The 21106-nt window shown below is 47.8% G+C and overlaps 1 protein-coding gene across 1 annotated transcript in view; it reads left to right on the forward strand.

Moving 5' to 3' along the window:
- Positions 1–6560: 6560 nt before the first annotated feature.
- The window catches only part of CTC1 (CST telomere replication complex component 1), a gene marked incomplete at its 5' end in the record, with an annotated part of 15461 nt that continues 915 nt past the window's right edge, over positions 6561–21106 (forward strand). The window contains 20 exons of the mRNA XM_022595747.2: positions 6561–6817; positions 9250–9487; positions 9638–9846; positions 10398–10542; positions 13854–14144; positions 14247–14375; positions 14890–15122; positions 15249–15426; positions 15521–15721; positions 16243–16369; positions 16981–17095; positions 17240–17567; positions 17646–17735; positions 17977–18170; positions 19021–19082; positions 19178–19352; positions 19659–19736; positions 20402–20546; positions 20638–20702; positions 20955–21106. The exon at positions 20955–21106 is cut by the window's right edge and continues 14 nt beyond it. Coding sequence (XP_022451455.2) covers positions 6561–6817; positions 9250–9487; positions 9638–9846; positions 10398–10542; positions 13854–14144; positions 14247–14375; positions 14890–15122; positions 15249–15426; positions 15521–15721; positions 16243–16369; positions 16981–17095; positions 17240–17567; positions 17646–17735; positions 17977–18170; positions 19021–19082; positions 19178–19352; positions 19659–19736; positions 20402–20546; positions 20638–20702; positions 20955–21106 — 3412 coding nt within the window. The remainder of the gene's footprint in view (positions 6818–9249; positions 9488–9637; positions 9847–10397; positions 10543–13853; positions 14145–14246; positions 14376–14889; positions 15123–15248; positions 15427–15520; positions 15722–16242; positions 16370–16980; positions 17096–17239; positions 17568–17645; positions 17736–17976; positions 18171–19020; positions 19083–19177; positions 19353–19658; positions 19737–20401; positions 20547–20637; positions 20703–20954) is intronic.

Below are 21106 nucleotides of genomic sequence, written 5' to 3' on the forward strand. Positions count from 1 at the left end.
CAAAAGACCTGTATGCAGAAAACTATAAGACAGTGATGAAAGAAATTAAAGATGATACAAACAGATGGAGAGATATACCATGTTCTTGGATTGGAAGAATTAATATTGTGAAAATGACTATACTACTCAAAGCAATCTACAGATTCAATGCAATCCCTATCAAATTACCAATGACATTTTTTACAGAACTAGAACAAAAAATCTTAAAATTTGTATGGAGACACAAAAGACCCTGAATAGCCAAAGCAGTCTTGAGGGAAAAACCAGAGCTGGAGGAAACAGACTCCCTGACTTCAGACTATACTACAAAGCTACAGTAATCAAGAAAATATGGTAGTGGCACAAAAACAGAAATATAGATCAATGGAACAGGATAGAAAGCCCAGAGATAAACCCATGCACCTATGGTCAACTAATCTATGACAAAGGAGGCAAGGATATACAATGGAGAAAAGACAGTCTCTTCAATAAGTGGTGCTGGGAAAACTGGACAGCTACATGTAAAAGAATGAAATTAGAACACTCCCTAACACCATACACAAAAATAAACTCAAAATGGATTAGAGACCTAAATGTAAGAGCGGACACTATAAAACTCTTAGAGGAAAACATAGAAAGAACACTCTTTGACATAAATCACAGCAAGGTCTTTTTGATCCACCTCCTAGAGTAATGGAAATAAAAACAAAAGTAAACAAATGGGACCTAATGAAACTTGAAGGCCTTTACAAAGCAAAGGAAACTACAAACAAGACGAAAAGACAACCCTCAGAATGGGAGAAAATATTTGCAAACGAATCAATGGACAAAGGATTAATCTCCAAAATATATAAACAGTTCATGCAGCTCAATATTAAAAAAACAAACAACCCCATCCAAAAATGGGCAGAAGACCTAAACAGACATTTCTCCAAAGAAGACATACGGATGGCCAAGAAGCACATGAAAAGCTGCTCAGCATCACTAATTATTAGAGAACTGCAAATCGAAACTACAATGAGGTATCACCTCACACCAGTTAGAATGGACATCATCAGAAAATCTACAAACAACAAATGCTGGAGAGGGTGTGGAGAAAAGGGAACCCTCTTGCACAGTTGGGGGGAATGTTAATTGAGTCAGCCACTATGGAGAACAGTATGAAGGTTCCTTAAAAAACTAAAAATAGAATTACCATATGACCCAGCAATCCCACTACTGGGCATATACCCAGAGAAAACCATAATTCAAAAAGACACATGCACCCCAATGTTCACTGCAGCACTATTTACAATAGCCAGGACATGGAAGCAACCTAAATGCCCATCGACAGACAAATGGATAAAGAAGATGTGGTACATATATACAATGGAATACTACTCAGCCATAAAAAGGAACGAAATTGAGTCATTTGTAGAAACGTGGATGGATCTAGAGACTGTCATACAGAGTGAAGTAAGTCAGAAAGAGGAAAACAAATATCGTATATTAAAGCATATATATGGAACCTAGAAAAATGGTACAGATGAACTGGTTTGCAGGGCAGAAATTGAGACACGATGTGGAGAACAAACGTATGGACACCAAGAGGGGAAAGTGGCGGGGGCGGGTGGTGGTGGTGGTGTGATGAATTGGGAGATTGGGATTGACATATATACACTAATATGTATAAAATGGATAACGAATAAGAACCTGCTGTTTTAAAAAATAAATAAAATAAAATTCAAACAAAACAAAACAAAACGGTGGCGGGGGGGTCTTCCAGAGTTGAGAAATATTGAATGCAAAAGGAATGATTAGGTTTGGGATTTTGACTAGGCTCTGACTGGTGTTCTAATTAGGGAGCCAGTGTGGCTGGAGGGGAGTAGGAGAGAGGTTTCAGCTTCTCTGGGGGAATCTCTCATTGCTGTTGTTTTGGTGAAAAGGGAAGGAACACATCTCTGATGTAATAATGGGAAATAACTGCAAACAAAGATTTGCCTTATAAATAACTTAGCACCACAGTGCATAACTAGTTCATGCAATAAGGAATAGAGAGCTTGCATTGAATGAAGTTGAATTAGGGGATACCATAACTTGTAGAATTAAAGTCTTTATTCTCCCGTTATGACTAGAGCATTCTTATTGTCTAAAGTGTTTATACTTACTATATTATAGTCAATGTTTATTCTATCTTGCTCCAAAAACAATTTGAAGCTCCTATAAGTGTACAATGGCGTTAAATGCCTCTCTTTTACTTTATGTCTTTAATTTCCCCTCCTTCCCTCCAGCCTCACTGACTTCTTGCATTTCTTTCCACCGCTGGGCCTTTGTGTTTGTTGTTTCACCTGTCCATTCTTTCTCTTTGATCCCCATCATATGAATCCTTCATCTCTTTCAATTCTTTAATATAAAGTCACCTTTTCAGTAAGGCCTTCTTTATATAAAAGGGACACACCACACCGCCCCCTGCATTCCATAGCACCTATTACTAACAGACTACACATTTTACTTTTTTTTTTTTTTTTACTGTCAGTCTCCATGTTCTAGAATGTAACCTCCATGGGAGAAGGGATTTTTATCTGCTTTGTTCACTGCTGTATCCCCAAAGCCTAGAACAGTGCCTGACACATTGTTGCATGAATTCTGTGCACTCCACTGCCTATTAAGACATGGATTGGTTGGTTGACTAAATTAGGGAGAGCAGAGGCTTTTATTAGTAGATCCACAAAAATTTATCAAGTTCTTATTTAACAACAAGCACTGTTCTAGGCACCAAATACAAAGAAGAATAGAATAAAGCTTCTAGGTACTCACAGTCAAGTGGGGAAAATAGTTAAACAATTACAGCAATGAGTTAAGGCCATAAAGCAAGTATGAATGATGTGCTGCATTAAGGAGGAAACACCTCTCTGCTTGGCAGAATCAGGGAGATGAAAGATGCATAGGAATTACCAGCTAGAATGGCTGTGTTTGAGCTCCTGAGCTCCGCCACCCCACGGATACCAGACAGGATATCACTGGGGAAGAGCTTGGGGGTGCCAGAGTCGGGGTGCCAGAGTCGGAGACAGAGGTGGCAGTGGAGCAGAGAGGTCCTGACGCTGAATGGGGAGAAGTCGGAAGTGGAGCCAGGGGGAGCGCCCGCGGATGACGTCACGGACCAGCCTTTCTTCGAGCCTCGGCGCGCTTTCCAGGGGGTGGAGTCGCCAGAGCATCATGGCTGCCTGCCGGGCTGAGGCTCCTGGTTCCGTGAGTGCTCTTCTCCGCCCCTCGTCCCTTTTTTCTTGCCTGTCCCGTATTTTCTTTTTGCTCCTGTAAGCTCCACCTTGCCTCTTTGCCTCCCTGACTTAGCTGGCCGCCCCCAGGCGAGGGGGGACGGTGAGGCTCTTCGTCCCGCCCCTCTCAGTGGTTCTGCGATTACATTTATTCCACTATGACTGTGGCGCCGGCTGTGAACCATAAATACACCTCTGTCCACTCTTTAGGCTTCAAGCCCAATGGGAAGCCAGGAGCAGACGAACGGCTAACTGTGTGGGTGTGGATTCCTGGGGGAGACCTCTGACGCAGCTGTATGGGAAAGGGGTAACTGATAATCTGGAAAAGCTTCTGAGACCCGAAGTACGTGCAGGAGTTAGCAAGGAAAAAAAAAAAAAAAAGCGCTAAAAGAGGTTTCAAGACGGAGGCAAAAAACATGTTCAAAGGCAAGAGACAGAGCAGGTGTCTTTGAAAAACTCAAAAAGTTCAGCTGGGTGGTGGTGGAGAGGTCAAAGGTGACAGCCTCGTAAGTCTTGGTAGGCAGTGATTTCAACCGGAGGATAATTGGGAGTTATTGAAGGGTTTTAAGCAAAAGAGTGGATAAGTTTTGTTTTCGTTTCCTGAGGTAGCAGAGTAGAGAGTGGACTGCGGTGGTCTCCAACCTTTTTGGCACCTGGGACCGGTTTCGTGGAAGACAGTTTCTTTTTTGGCGGGGATGGTTTCGGGATGATTCAAGCACATTGATTTATTATGGTCTCTATGCAGTCAAACCTCTCTGCTAATGATAATGTGTTTTTGCAGCTGCTACCCAGCGCTAGCGTCACACTGCCTCAGCTCCACCTCAGATCATCAGGCGTTAGATTCTCATAAGGAGTGCACAGCCTAGATCTCTCACATGCGCAGGTCACAGTAGGGTTCTTGCTTCTATGAGAATCTAATGCCGTCGCTGCTCTGAAAGGAGGCGGAGCTCAGCCGATAATGCGAGCAATGGGGAGTGGCTGTAAATACAGATGAAGCTTCGCTTGCTCACCACCCGCTGCTCACCTCCTGCTATGCTGCCTGGTTCCTAACAGGCCACCGACCGGTACCGGTCCATGGCCCCGGAGTTGGGGACCCCTGGACTAGAGAGTGTCAGTTAGAACGCTGTGGTTTAAATGTAGTAAGAGATGGTAGTGACCCCGACCATGGCAGCAATGTTGAGGTTCCAGAGGTGAAAACAGAGTAAAAAGATACTGAGGAGATAGAATCTAAATTAAGTAAGCTCCCCAGATTAATACTGATATAGGCCGAAGTTTGAGAACACTGTACACTTTCTTCTCGACCTCATCCACTGACTGCATGGCTTTAATAGCCAGTGATAGATGCTGATTTTTCCTAAATCTCTGCTTTGGCTGTGATCTCTCTCCTGAGCTCTAGTTATATCCATCTGGCCAACCTACAGGCACCACATATGCCCAACACTGAGCTTTTCAGAAAATCCACCCCTCTTCCAATGTTCACTAACTTGGCAAATAGCTCCCTCAACCGAATAGTTCTGCCATGACATGTGGATGTCCTCTTTCACTTCTTCCTTTCCCTACACAAGACCCAAGTTCCAAACACACTCTGGAGCTAACTCCCCCCACCCCACCCACTCCTGGCGTCTGAGTCAATAGACGGGATCACCTAAATATCAGTTGAATTTTAAACAGAACTCTGGTGATTCTGAGGCATCAGCACCACTTTGAGAAGCCGTAGTATTCAGTGTGCCAATGGACAGGTCCTCAGGAATAGGAGCTAAAAGAGAAGATCAAGAGAGAAAGGCAAAAAGTGGGAGTCTGATGTTGGTGGGCAGTTCTGAGTGATAACCTGGTCTAATTTTGACAACACTGACCATGAACAAGAGTGTTTGACTGAGATGGGGTGAAGGTGAAAGTCAATGATAGGGCCATCCACAAGGACACTGAAGTCATCTAGAACTTGAACACTGGTTTTTCAAGCTGTTTTCAAGCTGCTAAAGGTTAACTGGATGTGGAGGAGTGACTGGAGGAGCAGGGATAGAGCTATAATGGTTTTGAATTATCACTGGGGATCAAGAAGGGTAAAGGTCATTAAGTATTGTTGAACTCTGTCGGAATTTTAAAATAAATCTGCTTAGCACTAGGAGTAGGCTAAACTGGCCCCCTCCCCTAGAGTTATCTATATATAAAGGCTACTATGTCCCCAGAATCTGGTACATATACAGAGATCGTTCCTGTCCTCCTTAGGAAGCCCACATCTTAGCTACAAAGACAGAACAGGAAACAATTCCAGTGGGATTGTATCTCATATATATTTAGCTTATAGGCACTCAAATGTGTACACTCCACTAAAAAAAGAGGGGATGCTTAAAAATTATACCCTGCTTATGTCCTTTTTTGCGGTACGCGGGCCTCTCACTGCTGTGGCCTCTCCCGTTGCGGAGCACAGGCTCCGGACGCGCAGGCTTGGTGGCCATGGCTCACGGGCCCAGCCGCTCCGCGGCATGTGGGATCCTCCCGGACCGGGGTATGAACCCATGTCCCCTGCATCGGCAGGCAGACTCCCAACCACTGCGCCACCAAGGAAGCCCCTCTGCTTATGTCCTTTTATGGAATGTCTATTATTAGGCACATTTCCATTTCCATATACATATTGCTGTACAGTGTTATGTACTATTCCTTTTGAGCAATTTAAAGGATTTTTTTTGAGGGTGACCTTAGACCAGTCTTGTTTTTCAACTTGCTGGCTTTAGAATCAGACCCCATAGAAGGTGGGCTGCCACTGTATCTGGTGGTCATTGCTCCACGTGCAAGGTACTGTGGGAGCTCCAAGGAGGGAGCAGCATTCTGCCGGGGATGCTCAAAGAAGAGTTCACAAGGAATATTTATTCTAAATGAGCACTTTAAGGATCGGTACAGGTTTGTTAAAGAAAGAGGCAAGACCAAAGCTGGATGGCCAGTTTTCTAAGTTGATTGGCTAAACTAAGACTTCTAAGGTTTCTTCAAGCTCTAAACTGCTTTACTTTACATCTTCTTTTTTTTTCCCGGTTGACTTTTTTTTTTTTTTTTGGCTGTGTTGGGTTTTTGTTGTTGCACGCAGGCTTTCTCTAGTTGCGGCAAGCGGGGGCTACTCTTCGTTGCAGTGCGGGGGCTTCTCTTATTGCAGAGCATAGGCTCTAGGCACCCGGGCTTCAGTCGTTGTGGTGTGCGGGCTCAGTAGTTGTAGCACACAGGCTTAGTTGCTTCGCGGCATGTGGGATCTTCCGGGACCAGGGATCGAACCCATGTCACCTGCATCTGTAGGTGGATTCTTAACCACCGTGCCACCAGGGAAGTCCTCCCTCTTGATTTTTAAAAAAAATCTATTCCTTTATTATTCCCCAGTTTCCTTGGTGGGCAAGATGGTCAGGAAGGTGTTTGAACTTGCTTCACTTTCCTCAGGAGCAAGCCTGGCTTGAGGCTGCCCAGGCCTTCATCGAAGAGACCCTGTGTCCACCTGGCAAGGAGCCTGATGTCCAGTTGACTCAGTTGGTAACTGACTGTGTGAAGACTGTCTGGTTGCCCCAGGGAAGGAACCAGGGTTTAACACTGCCCCTCAGCTACAGGTAAGGAGAAGTGGGATCCCCAGGAAAGTTAAATTTAGGATTGAAAAGCAAGGACTTATCATTTGAGTTGACTAAGGGGAAACTTAAGGGGAGGAAAAGGTGGTCTAAAGAAAACCCCTTCTGCCAGTCTTTCTCATTCTCCATCAAGCTGCTTTCCTTTTCTTGTAGTTCTCCTTAATTGGCTCAAGTCAAGTTTAGAGACAAGGAGAGGGGCGTGAGAAGATAGAAAGAAAATACGGAAAAAGAACCCTCAAAGTGGGGAGAGAGGCTGATACGATTTCGTTTTGTGCATTAGGAAACTAAGATACAGACTGTGACTTCAGCAAGTGTAGATCGTTGATTTTGAAAGACCTGAGTTTGAGGTCTTCTGAAGGTGCTTTTTTGTTTTTGTCCTTTTTAACACTGTACTACCATTCCTAAACCGTTCTAGGCAATGTTAATAAAGTACTACAGGAAAAGGGTTCCATGGCCAAATAAGTTTGAGAGACATTGCATAAGATAAACTTCTCTAGGAGAATCATGAGGCTCATTGACATGTTAAAGGCTCCGAAAAGTTCTGCAAAAAGAAACCTGCTTACCTCCTCATAGAAGTAACTAGTATCTGGAGTATGAGGGTATATCATTCTTGTGAATATCTTTATAGTTTTTTCTATCCATGCATCTATCCCTAAGCAATATTCAGTAGTTTTACATACCTTTAGACTTTGTATAAGCGGTACCATACCTTGTGTATCATCCGCGGTTTGCTTTTTTGTGCTTAACATTATACTTGTGAGATTTATTCACATTGATAGCTCTAGGTCATTTATTTTAACTGCCGTAAGGTATTTTGTTACGTGAATAAACGTATCACAGTTTTTTCCTTTTTTAAAAAAGGCAGAAATCTGTTCAGCTTTGTTTATTTTGTTATTTCCCAAAAATAACTGAAAATCCAAAAAGAATAATTGAAAAGTGGTAAGTCAGCAATTTTTAGAAAACTTGCAACCTGTTTAAGTTTCTTGTTATTCTTCAGGATAAATGTAGACTAGATAGCACAATATGTAGAAGATGGTGGATGAGGATAGAGTAAAATTTATTTGACAGGTATAAATATTCATTCATTTTTCCATTTCCCTTCACTGAGTGCCTGCTGTGTGCCAGGTACTGTGGTGGCCTTGAAAGTTGGAGGGCAGTGGCCCATGCAAAAGGTCTGCGGTTATCACCTTCAGTTTCCTGACCCAAACCCTGAAGAATCTGAGAAAAGTGACCCCTATCCTTACTGTTTTCTGTCCTGAAGATGCCTAGGGTAAAGGCACAGTTCCCTCCGGTTGTTTTTCCTAGGCTTTTACAGAAGTAGGAAAAGACAAAAAGACTTTTGAGTGAGACATACCTGGCTTTGCCACCTACACCACTGTGTACCTGAACCTCTGTAAATTTCCTCATTGGTGTGTTTCCAGGGGTTTTTGGTGAAGATTCAATGCAGTATTGAGCATGAATGGACCCAGTACAGTATGTGTATAGCAGGCGTGCAACGATTTTAGTTTCTGACTTTGCCTTTTATCTGCTCTGAAGTCATTGGGGAGGAATGAGGCAGATGTGGAAGGGGAGTGGGCCATCTAGAGCAGCATTTCTAATCTTTAGCACTCACATGTGGCTTATGTTCATGAGTGCAACAAGGAGGATAAATTGTCATGTTTTGTAACCTTATCCTGTTTCTTTTCCGCTGAAAAAACCATGGGAGTGGAAATGAGTGAAAAAACCGTGGGAATGTAATAATGGTATTACAAAAATGTGAATCTATCACAACTTTGATAATTTAACTTGTATCACATTCTCTGTGATATACCTCACAATTGGTAGTGACTCAGCAGTGTTGCGGCACTTTGCTTAAGAATGGTTGATCTCAAACATCTCTTGAGATTTGGGAGCTTGTGATATCAACTCCCACCTCAGCCTCAGCTTCCCAGCCAGTCTCTAGTACTGTGATACTCCAGACTAGGAAGGAAACCTGGCCGGGGCCAGTGAGGTTGAGCCATTAGGCAGATGCCTTAGTGCCCCCACTGAAGTTCTCTGCGGAGCTGAGAGCTGAGACGCTGTCAGGGGAGCAGTTTGTGTTGTCTCTAAAATGTTCTCCCCACCTGCTCATCTCCTCAGGCTGCTCTTACATTCCCACTCCATTTCTCTGGGTCCTCTCTGTGGCACTGTCTTGTTCAAGATATGATTCAGCACAGACTTTCTTCCTGCCTTCCCTAGGTACTACCCAGTGTTTGGACCCAGACCCCATCCTCATTTTCTTAGGCCCTCACTCCCAGTTTTTTCAATCAATCAAACTTCCTTAGTCCAGGTTCCCCATTGATCTTTCCTTCGGATCTTGGGGGATTTGTTGGGGTTGAGGATAAAATTCCTAGGCTTGAACATAGCTTTACTAAACCTCTGTTCCCTTCACTCTGCAGCTTTGTCTCAGTAAAGGACCTCAGGACCCACCAACGTCTCCCATGCTGCAGCCACTTGTCCTGGAGCAGTACTGCGTACCAGGCTTGGGCCAAAGAGGCCGGACCACGTGGCGTCCCCCTGCCCCGGGAACGGCTGTTACTTTTAGGGACACTAACAGACCTATCAGGGGACTTGGAACAAGAGTGCAGGAATGGAAGCCTCTATATAAGAGATAACACTGGTACCCTGGGCTGTGAGGTGAGTAGGAAGGGGGCAGTCAGATCCCTCAGATACTAATAAGAATGGTGTCTAGGGAGCAAGACAATTAAGTCTCTGAGGGAACAAAGATGGAAGGGGGTGGACTGGATGCCAGGGTCCTGATTAATCCTTGCCCTTGGTCTTTTCTAGCTCATAGATCTGGACCTTTCTTGGTTGGGCCATCTCTTTCTGTTTCCCAGCTGGAGTTACCTCCCTCCTGCAATGAAGTCCTCAGGAGAAGGGCACTTGGAGCTCTGGGGTGCCCCTGTGCCAGTGTTTCCCTTGACCATCAGTCCTGGCCCCCTCACCCCCATCCCTGTTCTCTACCCAGAGATGGCTTCCCACCTGCTCAGGCACAGGTAATTCTTCCGTGTAGCGGAGAAGGCAGCACTGTAAAACTGGGACGATGATGGTGGGTCAGTGGAAGGAGGGAAAGAAAGGCATTGAGAGTAATATAGATGGAATGTTCGCAATCAGGGGAACAGTGGGGCCTCTCAGAAAGTTAAGAGCCAGATTCTTCCAGGGAAGTGTGCCTTATCTAAGGGCAGGTAGAGTTTGAAGGAGGTTTTTAGAACAATGGCTTTGGGCTATGGAAATTTTACATCACTACTAGGTAATAGTGGAAAGGAAGGCATTTGTAGGGGAAAAAAAAAAGAGAGAAATAAAAATGACTTCTGTCTCTACTTTTTTTTTTTTTTTTGCGGTACGCGGGCCTCTCACTGTTGTGGCCTCTCCCGTTGCGGAGCACAGGCTCCGGACGCGCAGGCTCAGCGGCCACGGCTCACGGGCCCAGCCGCTCCGCGGCATGTGGGATCCTCCCGGACCGGGGCACGAACCCGTGTCCCCTGCATCGGCAGGCGGACTCTCAACCACTGCGCCACCAGGGAAGCCCTGTCTCTACTTTTTTTAGAAGCAAGCACAGAAATGTGCAGCCAAACCTTGCTGGGGAGCTGGTTCGATTGAGTGCTCTGGTGAAAAGTCGAAAGAAAGCCTACTTCATCCTGTCTCTTGGTGGATCATCCTCAGTTGGCAGCCATGTGTCTGTCATCGTGCAGGTGAGGATTAGGGTCAATTCAGGGGTGTGGAGGTATGGGAGTGGGGTACGAGCTCCTAATAGGAAAGATAACATCATAGGAGGAACCAGGTGGGAAAGGAGGACAGCTGGGGAGAGTTATTTCTGGAACAGTGCTGTTGAGGGAACAGTGTGAGTGATGCCTTCCCTACATACAGGAGGTGGGGAGTAGACTTCCCTGCTGTGCAGCTCATTCGAGGAGACAACTTTTGTATCATGTGTCCCATTTTGAAAACCTGCCAGAATCACTTGTTTTTCCCCTGCATTAGAAGAATGAGCAAGGAGAATATTTATCTTAACACCATTAAAACATGAAATACATGTACTTTTAGTAAAACTTGGTACTTATTGTTGAGTCTTTTTACATCAACTGGTACGATTTTATTTTTTTTATTATTATTTTTAAAATATTTATTTATTTGGTTGTGCCGGGTCTTAGTTGCAGCAGGGTGGGCTCTTTAGTTGCGGCTTGCCAGCTCCTTAGTTGTAGCACATGGGCTCCTTAGTTGTGGCATGCAAACTCTTAGTTGCGGCGTGCACGTCGGATCTAGTTCCCTGACGAGGGATCGAACCTGGGCTCCCTACATTGGGAGTGCGGAGTCTTATCCACTGCGCCACCAGGGAAGTCCCTGGTATGATTTTAAAGTCATTCATTTTTATACTGATTATTGTTATATGATTTATACAATTATCTGAATAACGTTTCAGAAGCATTCAGAACAATTAAAGGATGAATGGGCTCTTTAACATGCATATCGAAAAAGGAAACTATGAAATTTACTAGCACTCTAAGAATTCTTACCTGTATCTGTGTGTGTCATGAGCTGGAGTAACAGTAATTAGAGTATAAAGAAACTGAAAACGCTTACAAACCACCCAAATTTCTAATCTTGTTTTTTCCTCTTGGGTTAAAGAGGAGCTTATGTATATTGTTTACATTAGAATGTTTTAAGTCTCCTAGAGCATTCAAAAATTCTGGGCATGGTAGGATTGGCTCATTCGAGGGGGAAAGCTCTGAAATGCACTTGAATTTCTGCAGGGCAACTAAAGTAGGCCAAGCCCTTTGGGTAGTTTATAATCTTATTGTAGATTCTATATCATATTGATTTGTAAAGCAAGCAGAGAATAATACAGAACAGTGTGTAAGTTCCAAGGTGTGTGGTATAGTTGTAACTGCTATAGCAGGTTAGCTAGAGTTTATTATGTGGAGAGAAGCCTAAGGAGGGAGAGTTTAGACTCGATCTGGTTCTTGAAGGTGGCTAGGATTTGAATCCCTAGAAGAGAGGGAGGGCTGTCTGGGACTGGAGTATCACCTGTACCAAGATTGGCCCTTTATTGAGTATATGCTGTATGCTAGGGGCTTTGGTCATTTCAGAGGCACAAAATTGAGTAAGTTGATGGCTCTTGTCCTCTGGAAGCTCTCAGCCAGATAAGTGAGTCAGTGATTACTGTTCAGGGTCATAAGTGCTGGGGTAGAGACATGCACATGCACAAGGCACTGTGAGGGTGCAGAGGTGGGCTTTGGAATAAGTCTGGGTGGTCAGGGGAGGAGTGATCTTGGTTTGTTTACAGGCTGCTGAAGAGACACATTGGTGAAATACTGTCACTCTAGATGATCCCAGTGAATCACCTCCATGATAGAGGAGTGAGGTCATGTCTAGAAAGACTGAACTCTGAAGAGAGGAGTAAAGGTTCAGGGTAAACTGCTGTACCAGGCAGTTGAGGATAAGAGATCGCTAAGCAGTGACGGAGGCGCAGCTGGAGAGGGTTAGCGTCAGTGTTTTGCCCTGGGGTGGTGTGGGTCTGTCTTCCTCAGCAGGGTTTTTGTCTTAGAAGAAGAGTTGAGGAAAGAGGGCTGTGATGCTGTAAACTCAAGGGTGAAGTGTGGGTAAAAAGGGCAGGATTCAGGGGATAGGTATTCAGATCCTGGCATTCGGACAGAGGAAGGGAAGGACCTCAACGTCTGAATAAAGGAGAAGTGGCTACAATATTGGGAGGTCCTAGTAGGAGGTTAGAGGAAGTCTGGTGAGCCCAGGGGGAGCAGGGGAGAGCAGAAGCAATAGTATTCAGTCATTCATTCGTGTGTTCAGTCAAACCATCATTAGCTACTTGTTTTGCATAAGCAGTAAGCTTAAGTGAAATCTTAGCAATACCTTATGATGAGTTGTGACGTCCAAGGTCTGACTGGTGGTACTCAGCTGGTTTTAGAGAGAAATGGGGGCCTGTGAAGCCGAGCATAGGGGACTGTGAAGTTCAGGTATCCAGAGTCATCAGTGTGTTTTGAAGCCCCTGAGAATGGCAGCCGTGCTCTGGGAGGGACATGCCCTAGAAGATTGTTATATTTATTAATGGTCTCATCTATGTAACTTTTTTCCTTTTGCTTAAATTTCTTCAACAGCCACCTTGCTCCATTCCATAGGAGACCCTCTGCCGTTCATTTTTATTTTCCTACTTGGATGTCTCTCCCTTTCCGAAAGACTGAAAGTCTTCAGCATGTTATTTCTGGGTTTTTTTCTTCATCTTGGCCCTTCCATCCTGTCTCTGGCAACTGCCAAGGCCACTCCTCCTCCGTCCCGGCCAGGGTTTTCACGGCCTTGCTCATTCTGGGTTCTGAACATTTCTGTGTTGTTGCCTGTGCTTGAGTCCCGCTTCTCTCTCCTCTCTACGTCAGCAAAGCAGAGATGGCCTTCAGGACCTTGGCAAGTTCAGCTTCTTTCACTTGGCCTTCCTGATCATTCCAGCCCATCCCAACCTCTTTCTTTCTCTGAAACCTTACCGGATGTGTATTGTTTTTGCCACTTGATCATACATGGCTCCATGTTATTACTTGGGTTTGTGTCTGTGTTTCCCCGTGGTTTGAAATATGTTGGAGATGAGAGAAGTCTATGATATGTCCCTTAACATCTATCCCAATACTGGATACTTACGTACCGTGTGCATACTGATTAAATAAGTGAACGTTGTTTGTATGGCTGGTTTGTATGTTGGAGTGGGATGGGGAAAGGGCAGAATTTTCTGAAAGGAATATTTATGTATTTTGGAGAAAGTTGTAGGGCTGGTTTGTGCCTTGGGGGAGGGATTAGGAAATATTTGCCATTTCCGTGAGAGGGGAGAGAGCCTGAGAGTTCTGTGGCTTAAGATGTAATTGGGGAACAGGGAAGATGAAGAGGCAAGAAAAGGCTCTCGAGGAGTAGGCCTTTGAGGGTCACATTGTGATGGGAAGGGACCCTGGCAGAGGGGCAGCATCATGGGAAGCCTCTCACGTACCGTGTTGCCTGCTTCCGCACAAGCCAGATCCCTGCCCAGCTGGTGTGGCACCGAGCCCTTTGGCCTCATAAGGCCTATGTGCTGACGGAGCTGCGAGCGTCCAAGCTCCCTGGTCACCGTTACCGGATTTGGATGACCAGTCCCTCCTCCCGGCTTTTGCCACTGAAACCAGAATGTGTGCGAGAGCTGGAACTGGAGCTGGAAGGAGCCCCCTTGGAGACCAACCCCCAGCCACTCCCCATACTCAGCAATCCTGAAGACAACAAGGGTCCAGGTCCAGACGGTCTCGTCCGGGACTCCAGGCTCTTATCATACACGGTGAGCATAAGTGAGAGATCCTTGAGCCCGAAGGGCAGGAAACGTGGCGGTCTCCACAGAGGATGGGAACAGGGATCACCTGGCCCTTTGGCTTCTTTGCAGGGAACGGTCACTGGCACGCTGAATCAGCCTGCGGGCCTCTACGAGCTGGACGGGCAGCTGGGGCTCTGCCTTGCCTACCAGCAGTTCCATGGCCTCAGGCGGGTAGTGCGACCAGGAGTCCGTCTGGAGGTATGTGAGGGGCCAGGGCTGGTGACAGAAGGAGACCCTTTCAGTAGCTTGTCTTACCTTTACGGGCCAGTCCTTCTTTGCAGCAGGTCGACGCCTCTACAGCAAGACTATAAAAATAATAAATGTGTGTTGGGGCGCGGGGGTGCTTTCGTTAAGAATGATTTGGACGAGAGCTCAGGTCAGAAGGGAGTAGAGAGTGGGGCTCTGGGAGGAGCAGTTAGGTCCAGAGCCTCTCCTTTCCAGAAGGGCCTTCCAACTGGAGCTGAAGCGCAGGTGAGCAGCCAGGGCCCCGCTGGCCAGGAGCCCCCGGGCCCACAGAAAGGCTGAGTGAGGCTCCTGGGAGATGAAGCCTTACCGCAGGGGAGCACCTTGTGATGGAAGGCGAGGCATAAGGGGCTGGAGGGAAACGACCTGTAAAGGAGAAATTGTATTTCTCCTGGGACCCAGGCAGTGGAAAACTGCATTTAACTCTGCCTGGGATCACTGAGTTGCTTTTTCCCTTCTGCCTCCCCAGCTCCAGGATGTTCACCTCCTGCAGTCAATGGGTGGGGGGACAAGAAGGCCCATGTTAGCCCCCTGCCTCCGTGGCGCCGTTCTACTTCAGGGCTTCTCTCGTCTGATGCCTGAGACTCAGTCTTCCCACCGAGCCCCCGGGGCCTCCCTGTATGAGCAGCTGGTGTGGGAACATCAGTTAGGACTTCCCCTCTACCTGTGGGCCTCCAAGGCCCTGGAGGAGCTGGCCTGCAAGTGAGGAGGACGAGGGTCTGGGCTGGGGAGGCGGTGGGAGTGGGACACTTCCTCTGTCAGCAAAGCCAGATTCTGGGAGAGACAGGGTCTTTGGGGGAAGTGACTCCACTTCTTTCCGTGGCCAAGGCTGTGTCCCCATGTGCTGAGACACCACCAGTTCCTGCAGCATTCCTCGCCTGGGAACCCCAGCCTGGGACTACAAATCCTGGCCCCTACCTTGGAGGTTCTCGTTCCACCTGGCTGCCCCGGTCGGAATACACACAGCGAGATCCTTGAAGAGCCGCATCAGTGTCCGCTGCAGAAGGTCTGAGGATGTGGGCATGGAGTTGGCAGAGCTGACACCCTGGGGCACAGCCCGGGCACAGGGGGAACATAATCTGATGTCTCCTCTCTGACAGTACGCTCGACTGCAGACCCCCTGCTCTTTCCCTACACTGGCCGCCCTGAAAGAGGAAGGGAAGTGCAGGGCCTGGGCCTCCTTTGACCCTAAGACCCTTCTGCCCCTCCCAGAGGCTTCTCACCTGCCCAGTTGCCAACTCAATCAGCGCCTGGCCTGGTCCTGGCTCTGTCTGCTGCCCTCTGCCTTCCACCCGGCCCCGGTAAGTGCGTTTCCAGCGGGGCTCAGGGGACTTCCTCTTTTTGCCATTTTCACTACGACTACCGTAGTCCTTTCTTGTCATTTTGACTACACTAGCCTTCTAACTAGAATACTCCACCTCTTCTTGGCCCCCTCTAATCCGTTCTCTTGCAGCAACTAGAAAGGGGTGGGGTACAATTGAACATCGATTATAAAACTCTCTTAATTTAACTGCTTCTTTTGTTTCTACCAGTGTGTATAAAATCAAACCCAAACTCCTTATTATGTCTTGGGAGGTCCTCCATGGTCTCCTAGCTCCAACCTCGATTTGTATACTTCCTCTCTGGCTACTAAATGTGTGAATGCAGGTGCATTTTTTCCACATCTGTCTACCTCACTTCATTATAAATTCTTTGAGGTCACAAACCATGTTTTTGTGGTTCACTTTGTAGCTCTAACAGTTAACACAGTGCCTGGCACATGGTAGATGCTCAGTATATCTGTTTAATAAGACTTGATGCCTCGGCCTTCATCTCCTTGTAGGTTCTGCTTGGGATTCTGGTGGCTTCATCTCGTAAAGGTTGTCTGCGACTTCAGGACCAAAGCGGTTCCCTCCCCTGCCTACTCCTGGCCAAGCCCTCGCAGCCCCTCACTGACCCCGGGCTCATAGGTTTGGAGTTCAGAGGTGGAGAGAGATGGTGGTGGGGTAGAGGTTCTCTGAACTGGGGGCTTGGCAGAAAGCACTGCTGGGATTTACTAGAGATGCTGGAGTGGCTTCTGTTGATCAACCAGTCTGGCGGGAGGTGTAGGAGGCTGGTATTGGCAGGTGGTGTAAAGGAGCAAGGGGTTCCCGGCCAGAACTACAATTCCCAACATTCACTTCTCCCTCCCTAGGCACACCAGGATGACAACTTCCATTTCTTACCTTCTTAGTGTGGAAGAGTAATGGGGCTTATTTGGGCTTATTGAGGTTTGTAGGCAGGGAAACCCTGGAGAGGAAAGCTTTTCAGATCTCAGAACAGGCGTTTTAGGGATTTATGAGAAAGTAGAATCAAGGCCTCTCAGCCTAGGTGGCCAGGGGTGGGATTGGCCATGCAGATGGAATGGTTTCTCCCTTGGAGGTATGACTCCTCCAAGATGGGGCTCAGGCCTAGGCCTTCACGTTGTGTTAGGGGAGCAGCTCTGGCCTGAGTCAGGCAGTGAGACCTGCAGGGCGGTCGGCTCTACTGCCCATCCCACAATCCTCTCCTCTTGCCAAAATAGAAAACTTTCTTCCTCCAGGCTGCCTGGTGCGGGCAGAGAGGTTCCAGTTGGTCGTAGAAAGGAATGTCAGAAGCAGCTTCCCTTCCTGGAAGGAGCTGAGCATGACAGGCTTCATGCAGAAGAAGCAGGCCAGGTTGGTCCTTAGGGTGGTGGCTGTCCTCTGAGACCCTGAGGGGAAGGGGAAGGGGAAGGGCCCGGTGCAGGTGGTAGAACTCTGGGGCCCACAACATCCAGTACCTGCATCGCTAAGAAACCTATTCCTTGTCTCTCCCGACAGAGTCTATGTCCAGATTTTTCTGGCTGATGCCCTGATCCTGTCTGTGCCCAGACCCGTCCTTCACTCGGCCACCTCCTCAAGGCCTCCTCAGACAGAGCCCTCCCTGCCAGAGGGTCCCCACATAGGACAGAGCCGGCTGTTCTTGCTGTCCCACAAGGAGGCACTGATGAAGAGGAACTTCTGTGTCCCCCCAGGAGCCAGTTCAGAGGTGCCCAAGCCCACCCTCAGCTTCCTCGTGTTAGGGAGCTGGCTTGGGGGCACCCAGAGGAAGGAGGGAACTGGATGGGGCCCACCTGAGCCCAGGGAAGGTGAAAACTCGGATCAGAAGGTAAACTGGGGCCTGGGACCTGGGACCTGACGTCCTGTGCCCCAGCTCCTGTCTGAGGGACCCTGCTCTCCCCCTCAGGTTCTCCTCATCTTCCTCAGCTCCTCAGTCCGCTGGTTTGAGTTCTTGCACCCAGGGCAAGTGTACCGACTCGTGGTCCCTGGCCCTCCCGTGAGTGCCCTAGTTCACCATGCCCTTCCCCAGAAAGCATTTTTTGGCTTGGGGTCTGGAGAGGAACTTCTAGGTCTCCTAGAAGAAGAGTGGATTTAGATCAAATAGAAGGCCTGTCTGTGTCTGGATCACTTCCTTCACTAGGCTCCAGAGAGGCAACAAAACTGGGTCGTAGTGTGTTAGGAACCTGTCTCTGGACCAGGACACACTCAGAGACAATCATCTCCCCATTTCCTGGCAGACACCAATGTTGTTCAAGGAGGGTGGTTCATCCTGCGTATCACTGCGTCCTCCGGAGCTGGCTGGCTGTGCGTCCTGCCTCACTGTCCAGGATGAGTGGACCCTGGAACTTGCGAGCTCCCAGGACATCCCAGAGGTGCTGGGTATCAGCAGGGCACTGCCTGAATCCTCGCTGACTGACCTGCTCAGTGGCAAGTAAATGTCCAGCAGCTTCTCCAGCTAGTTTGGCTGCTCTCTCTTCCTCTGCCGTCGTTGGGTGGGATGAACAGCCCGTTCTCTGCTACAGTGTGTGTTTCTTGCATGTGATTTAGCTCCTAGAGGAATGATGTCACTCTAAGATGCAAGTTGTGTTCCACACTTGATTTTCCCCCAGTATGTTACTGTTCTGAAACGACTGAGCAGGCTTTCTCACAGTTCAGGAAAAGCTTCAGCAATAAAAGGAAATATAAGAAACAAAAAAAACAAGGAAAAGCTGACAAGCTTTAGGGAAGAACCTTCCTTTGGTGCAAGAAGTGGCTAACTTATGGCTTCAGGAACAGCTGTACTTTCCTCGTGTAGGCTTTTTCGGGGTAGCTGCAGTGCAGTTGAAGAAGCTGCAGAGATACTTCCCCCCTGTGTAAACAAACAAACAAACACCCTACTGGATTACATGTGTAATTTTTACAAAGCTGATCCCTATCACAAGTGAAAGTTTTCAAGGACCTGTGATTTGAAGGGAGTGGGCATGGGCCCCAGCATACAAAGCTGTGAATAATGGACTGACTGAGATTCGAGGTGTAAATGCAAGTGGAGATTCACCTCTGCTGGGGCGTTTCTTGGTGAGGCCTCTGAGTGCAAGGCTGTGTGGGTTTTGAGTGATCTGCACAACCCTGCTTTTCCCATGAACCCTGTTACTTTTAGCGTGCGGTTTGAGACAGTGCAAGGCTTTCCAGGGCCTCATAGATAATGTTCCGGCAGACACTGTAACTCCTTTCTGTCCTTGGGTCTGACTCCAATCTCTGCTTTCTTAGGCCTCCATTCTCACTGTATTTCTCTGACCTTCCAGTTTCACAGATTCCTTGGTGTCTTTCTCAGCTGAGATTTTGTCACATCTCTGGATAAAGCCTGGTAATGACATCTCTTTTGGGGAAAGGTATGAAATAGAGTGATGGGACCTTGTGATCCTGAGAGAGACCACTGACCCCTCGCCTCTCCTTCTGTAGGGAGCTCTGGGGCCACGAGACGGTGTGTGAAGCTCACCGTAGCCCTGGAGACGGCCGACTGCGAATTCCCCCCTCACTTGGACATATATATTGAAGACCCACACTTGCCTCCCCCACGGGGACTTCTTCCAGGAGCCCGAGTCTACTTTAACCAGCTAGAGAAAAAGGTTTCCAGGTGAAGATCTGTGTTGATGTCCTTGCCTCCCCTTCCCACTGATGTGGTTCTCTTGAACGCTCGCCCCTACGTGTGTGGCAATGACACCTTCTCTTTGGTATTACGTTTGCTGTGTTTCTCTGGCGTTTATGCCCTCTGCCCCCGCGAGATGTTCCAGACCCGTCCTTCCCTTATTCTTCCCTCTGCTCCAGTAGAGCCGGGGTTAGGGCATGTCCCTCGGGGGAGTGGCCTGGCCTGTGTTGCAGTCCCAGCTCCTACCCCACATTGACTTCTTTCTCCTCATCACTCTTCCTCCTCCCCCTGCAGATCCCACAATGTTTACTGTTGTTTCCGGTCATCTACCTGTGTGCAGGTCCTGAGTTTTCCCCCAGATACCACAATCAGGTCAGTGGCCCAGGCCCCGGTCCCTAAACTTCACAGCCTCACATCTGCATACCATACTTGTTCCAGGGTCTGGAATTTTTGCCATAACTACAGTCTTCTCCACTCCTAGCAAAATATGTTGAGTTGCAAGGATTTCCTCTGCTTCAAATAAAAGATGTCCAGTACCTATCATTTTACCCAGAAAGATTTAGCGTTCTAGGATTTTCAAGGCTTTTCAGTCCAAAATACAAATCTTTCTTGGCTAACGTCTTGGTTTTTCAAGACTGAGAAATAACTGATGACAATCAGAGATCAAGAATCAAAATGGGGGCACTTCCCTGGTGGTCCATTGGGTAAGACCCTGCGTTCCCAATGCAGGGGGCTCAGGTTTGATCCCTGGTCTGATCCCTGGTTGGGGAACTAGATCCCGCATGCTTCAACTAAAGATCCCACGTGCCGCAACTATGAGCCCGCGTGCCGCAACTAAAGATCCCGTGTGCTGTAACGAAGACCCGGCGCAGCAAAAACTAAAAAAAAAAAAAAAAGAGTCAAAATGGGGGCCATGGGGCTTCCAGGAGAGCACAGAAGCCACTACTGTCCCCATCCATATGCCTGCTGAGTCCTTCCAGACACACCCTGCTTTTAGAACCCTGTTGGCTGTTTTCTTGACCCCTTTCTCTCTTTAGTGCCCCCCTGCCCCACATCTACCTAGCCGAACTTCTACAAGGTGAGAAGGCCCCATTCCGGGCCACTGCCTCTTGCCACGTCGTTTCGGTCTTCAGCCTTCAGCTCCTCTGGGTGTGTGCTCATTGTACCAGCATCTGCCCGCAGGTATGAGAGGGAACAGGCCGAGCTGGGTGCAGGGTGCCAGAGGGATGTGATAGGATCCAGGGGATTTTCCCAACCACTTTCTTCATTCCAGGGAAGGTGTACTCGTCAGAGCCCTGCTTGCCCCACTCAGACATCTATAAGCCAGGCCAGCATCAGGTGAGAGCAGAGCACAAGGTGGGTGCCCATCCCACCACTTACATGACTTTGTGTCTGCTGTTCCAGTGTTAGCACAATTTCTGGCTTGTGGGAATTGCTTAATAAATATTTTCTAATCAACGAATGAGAGTAAAGTGAGCTAACGACTGGAAAAGGTGGAGAGGGAGTCGTGTTGGGTCCAGGTGACTGGCCACCTGGGTTCGCTGTGGGAGTTGCTATTTCCTACTCCCCATCCCCCACCCCCGCCCCCAGGCTCCTGGTGGAGGATGGGACTGCCGAGGCTGTGGTGACCTGTAGAAATCATCAAGTGGCAGCAGCACTAGGACTGTGTCCGAGTGAGTGGACCTCCCTCCTCGAGCTCGTTCGAGGGCCAGGGACAGTGGCCTTGCAATTCACGGGGCCTG

The sequence above is a fragment of the Delphinapterus leucas genome, chromosome 19 (genome assembly GCF_059928025.1).
Source record: "Delphinapterus leucas isolate spDelLeu-1000000601 "Yukka" chromosome 19, BTC_Dleu_Yukka2, whole genome shotgun sequence".
Classification (NCBI taxonomy): Eukaryota; Metazoa; Chordata; class Mammalia; order Artiodactyla; family Monodontidae; genus Delphinapterus; species Delphinapterus leucas.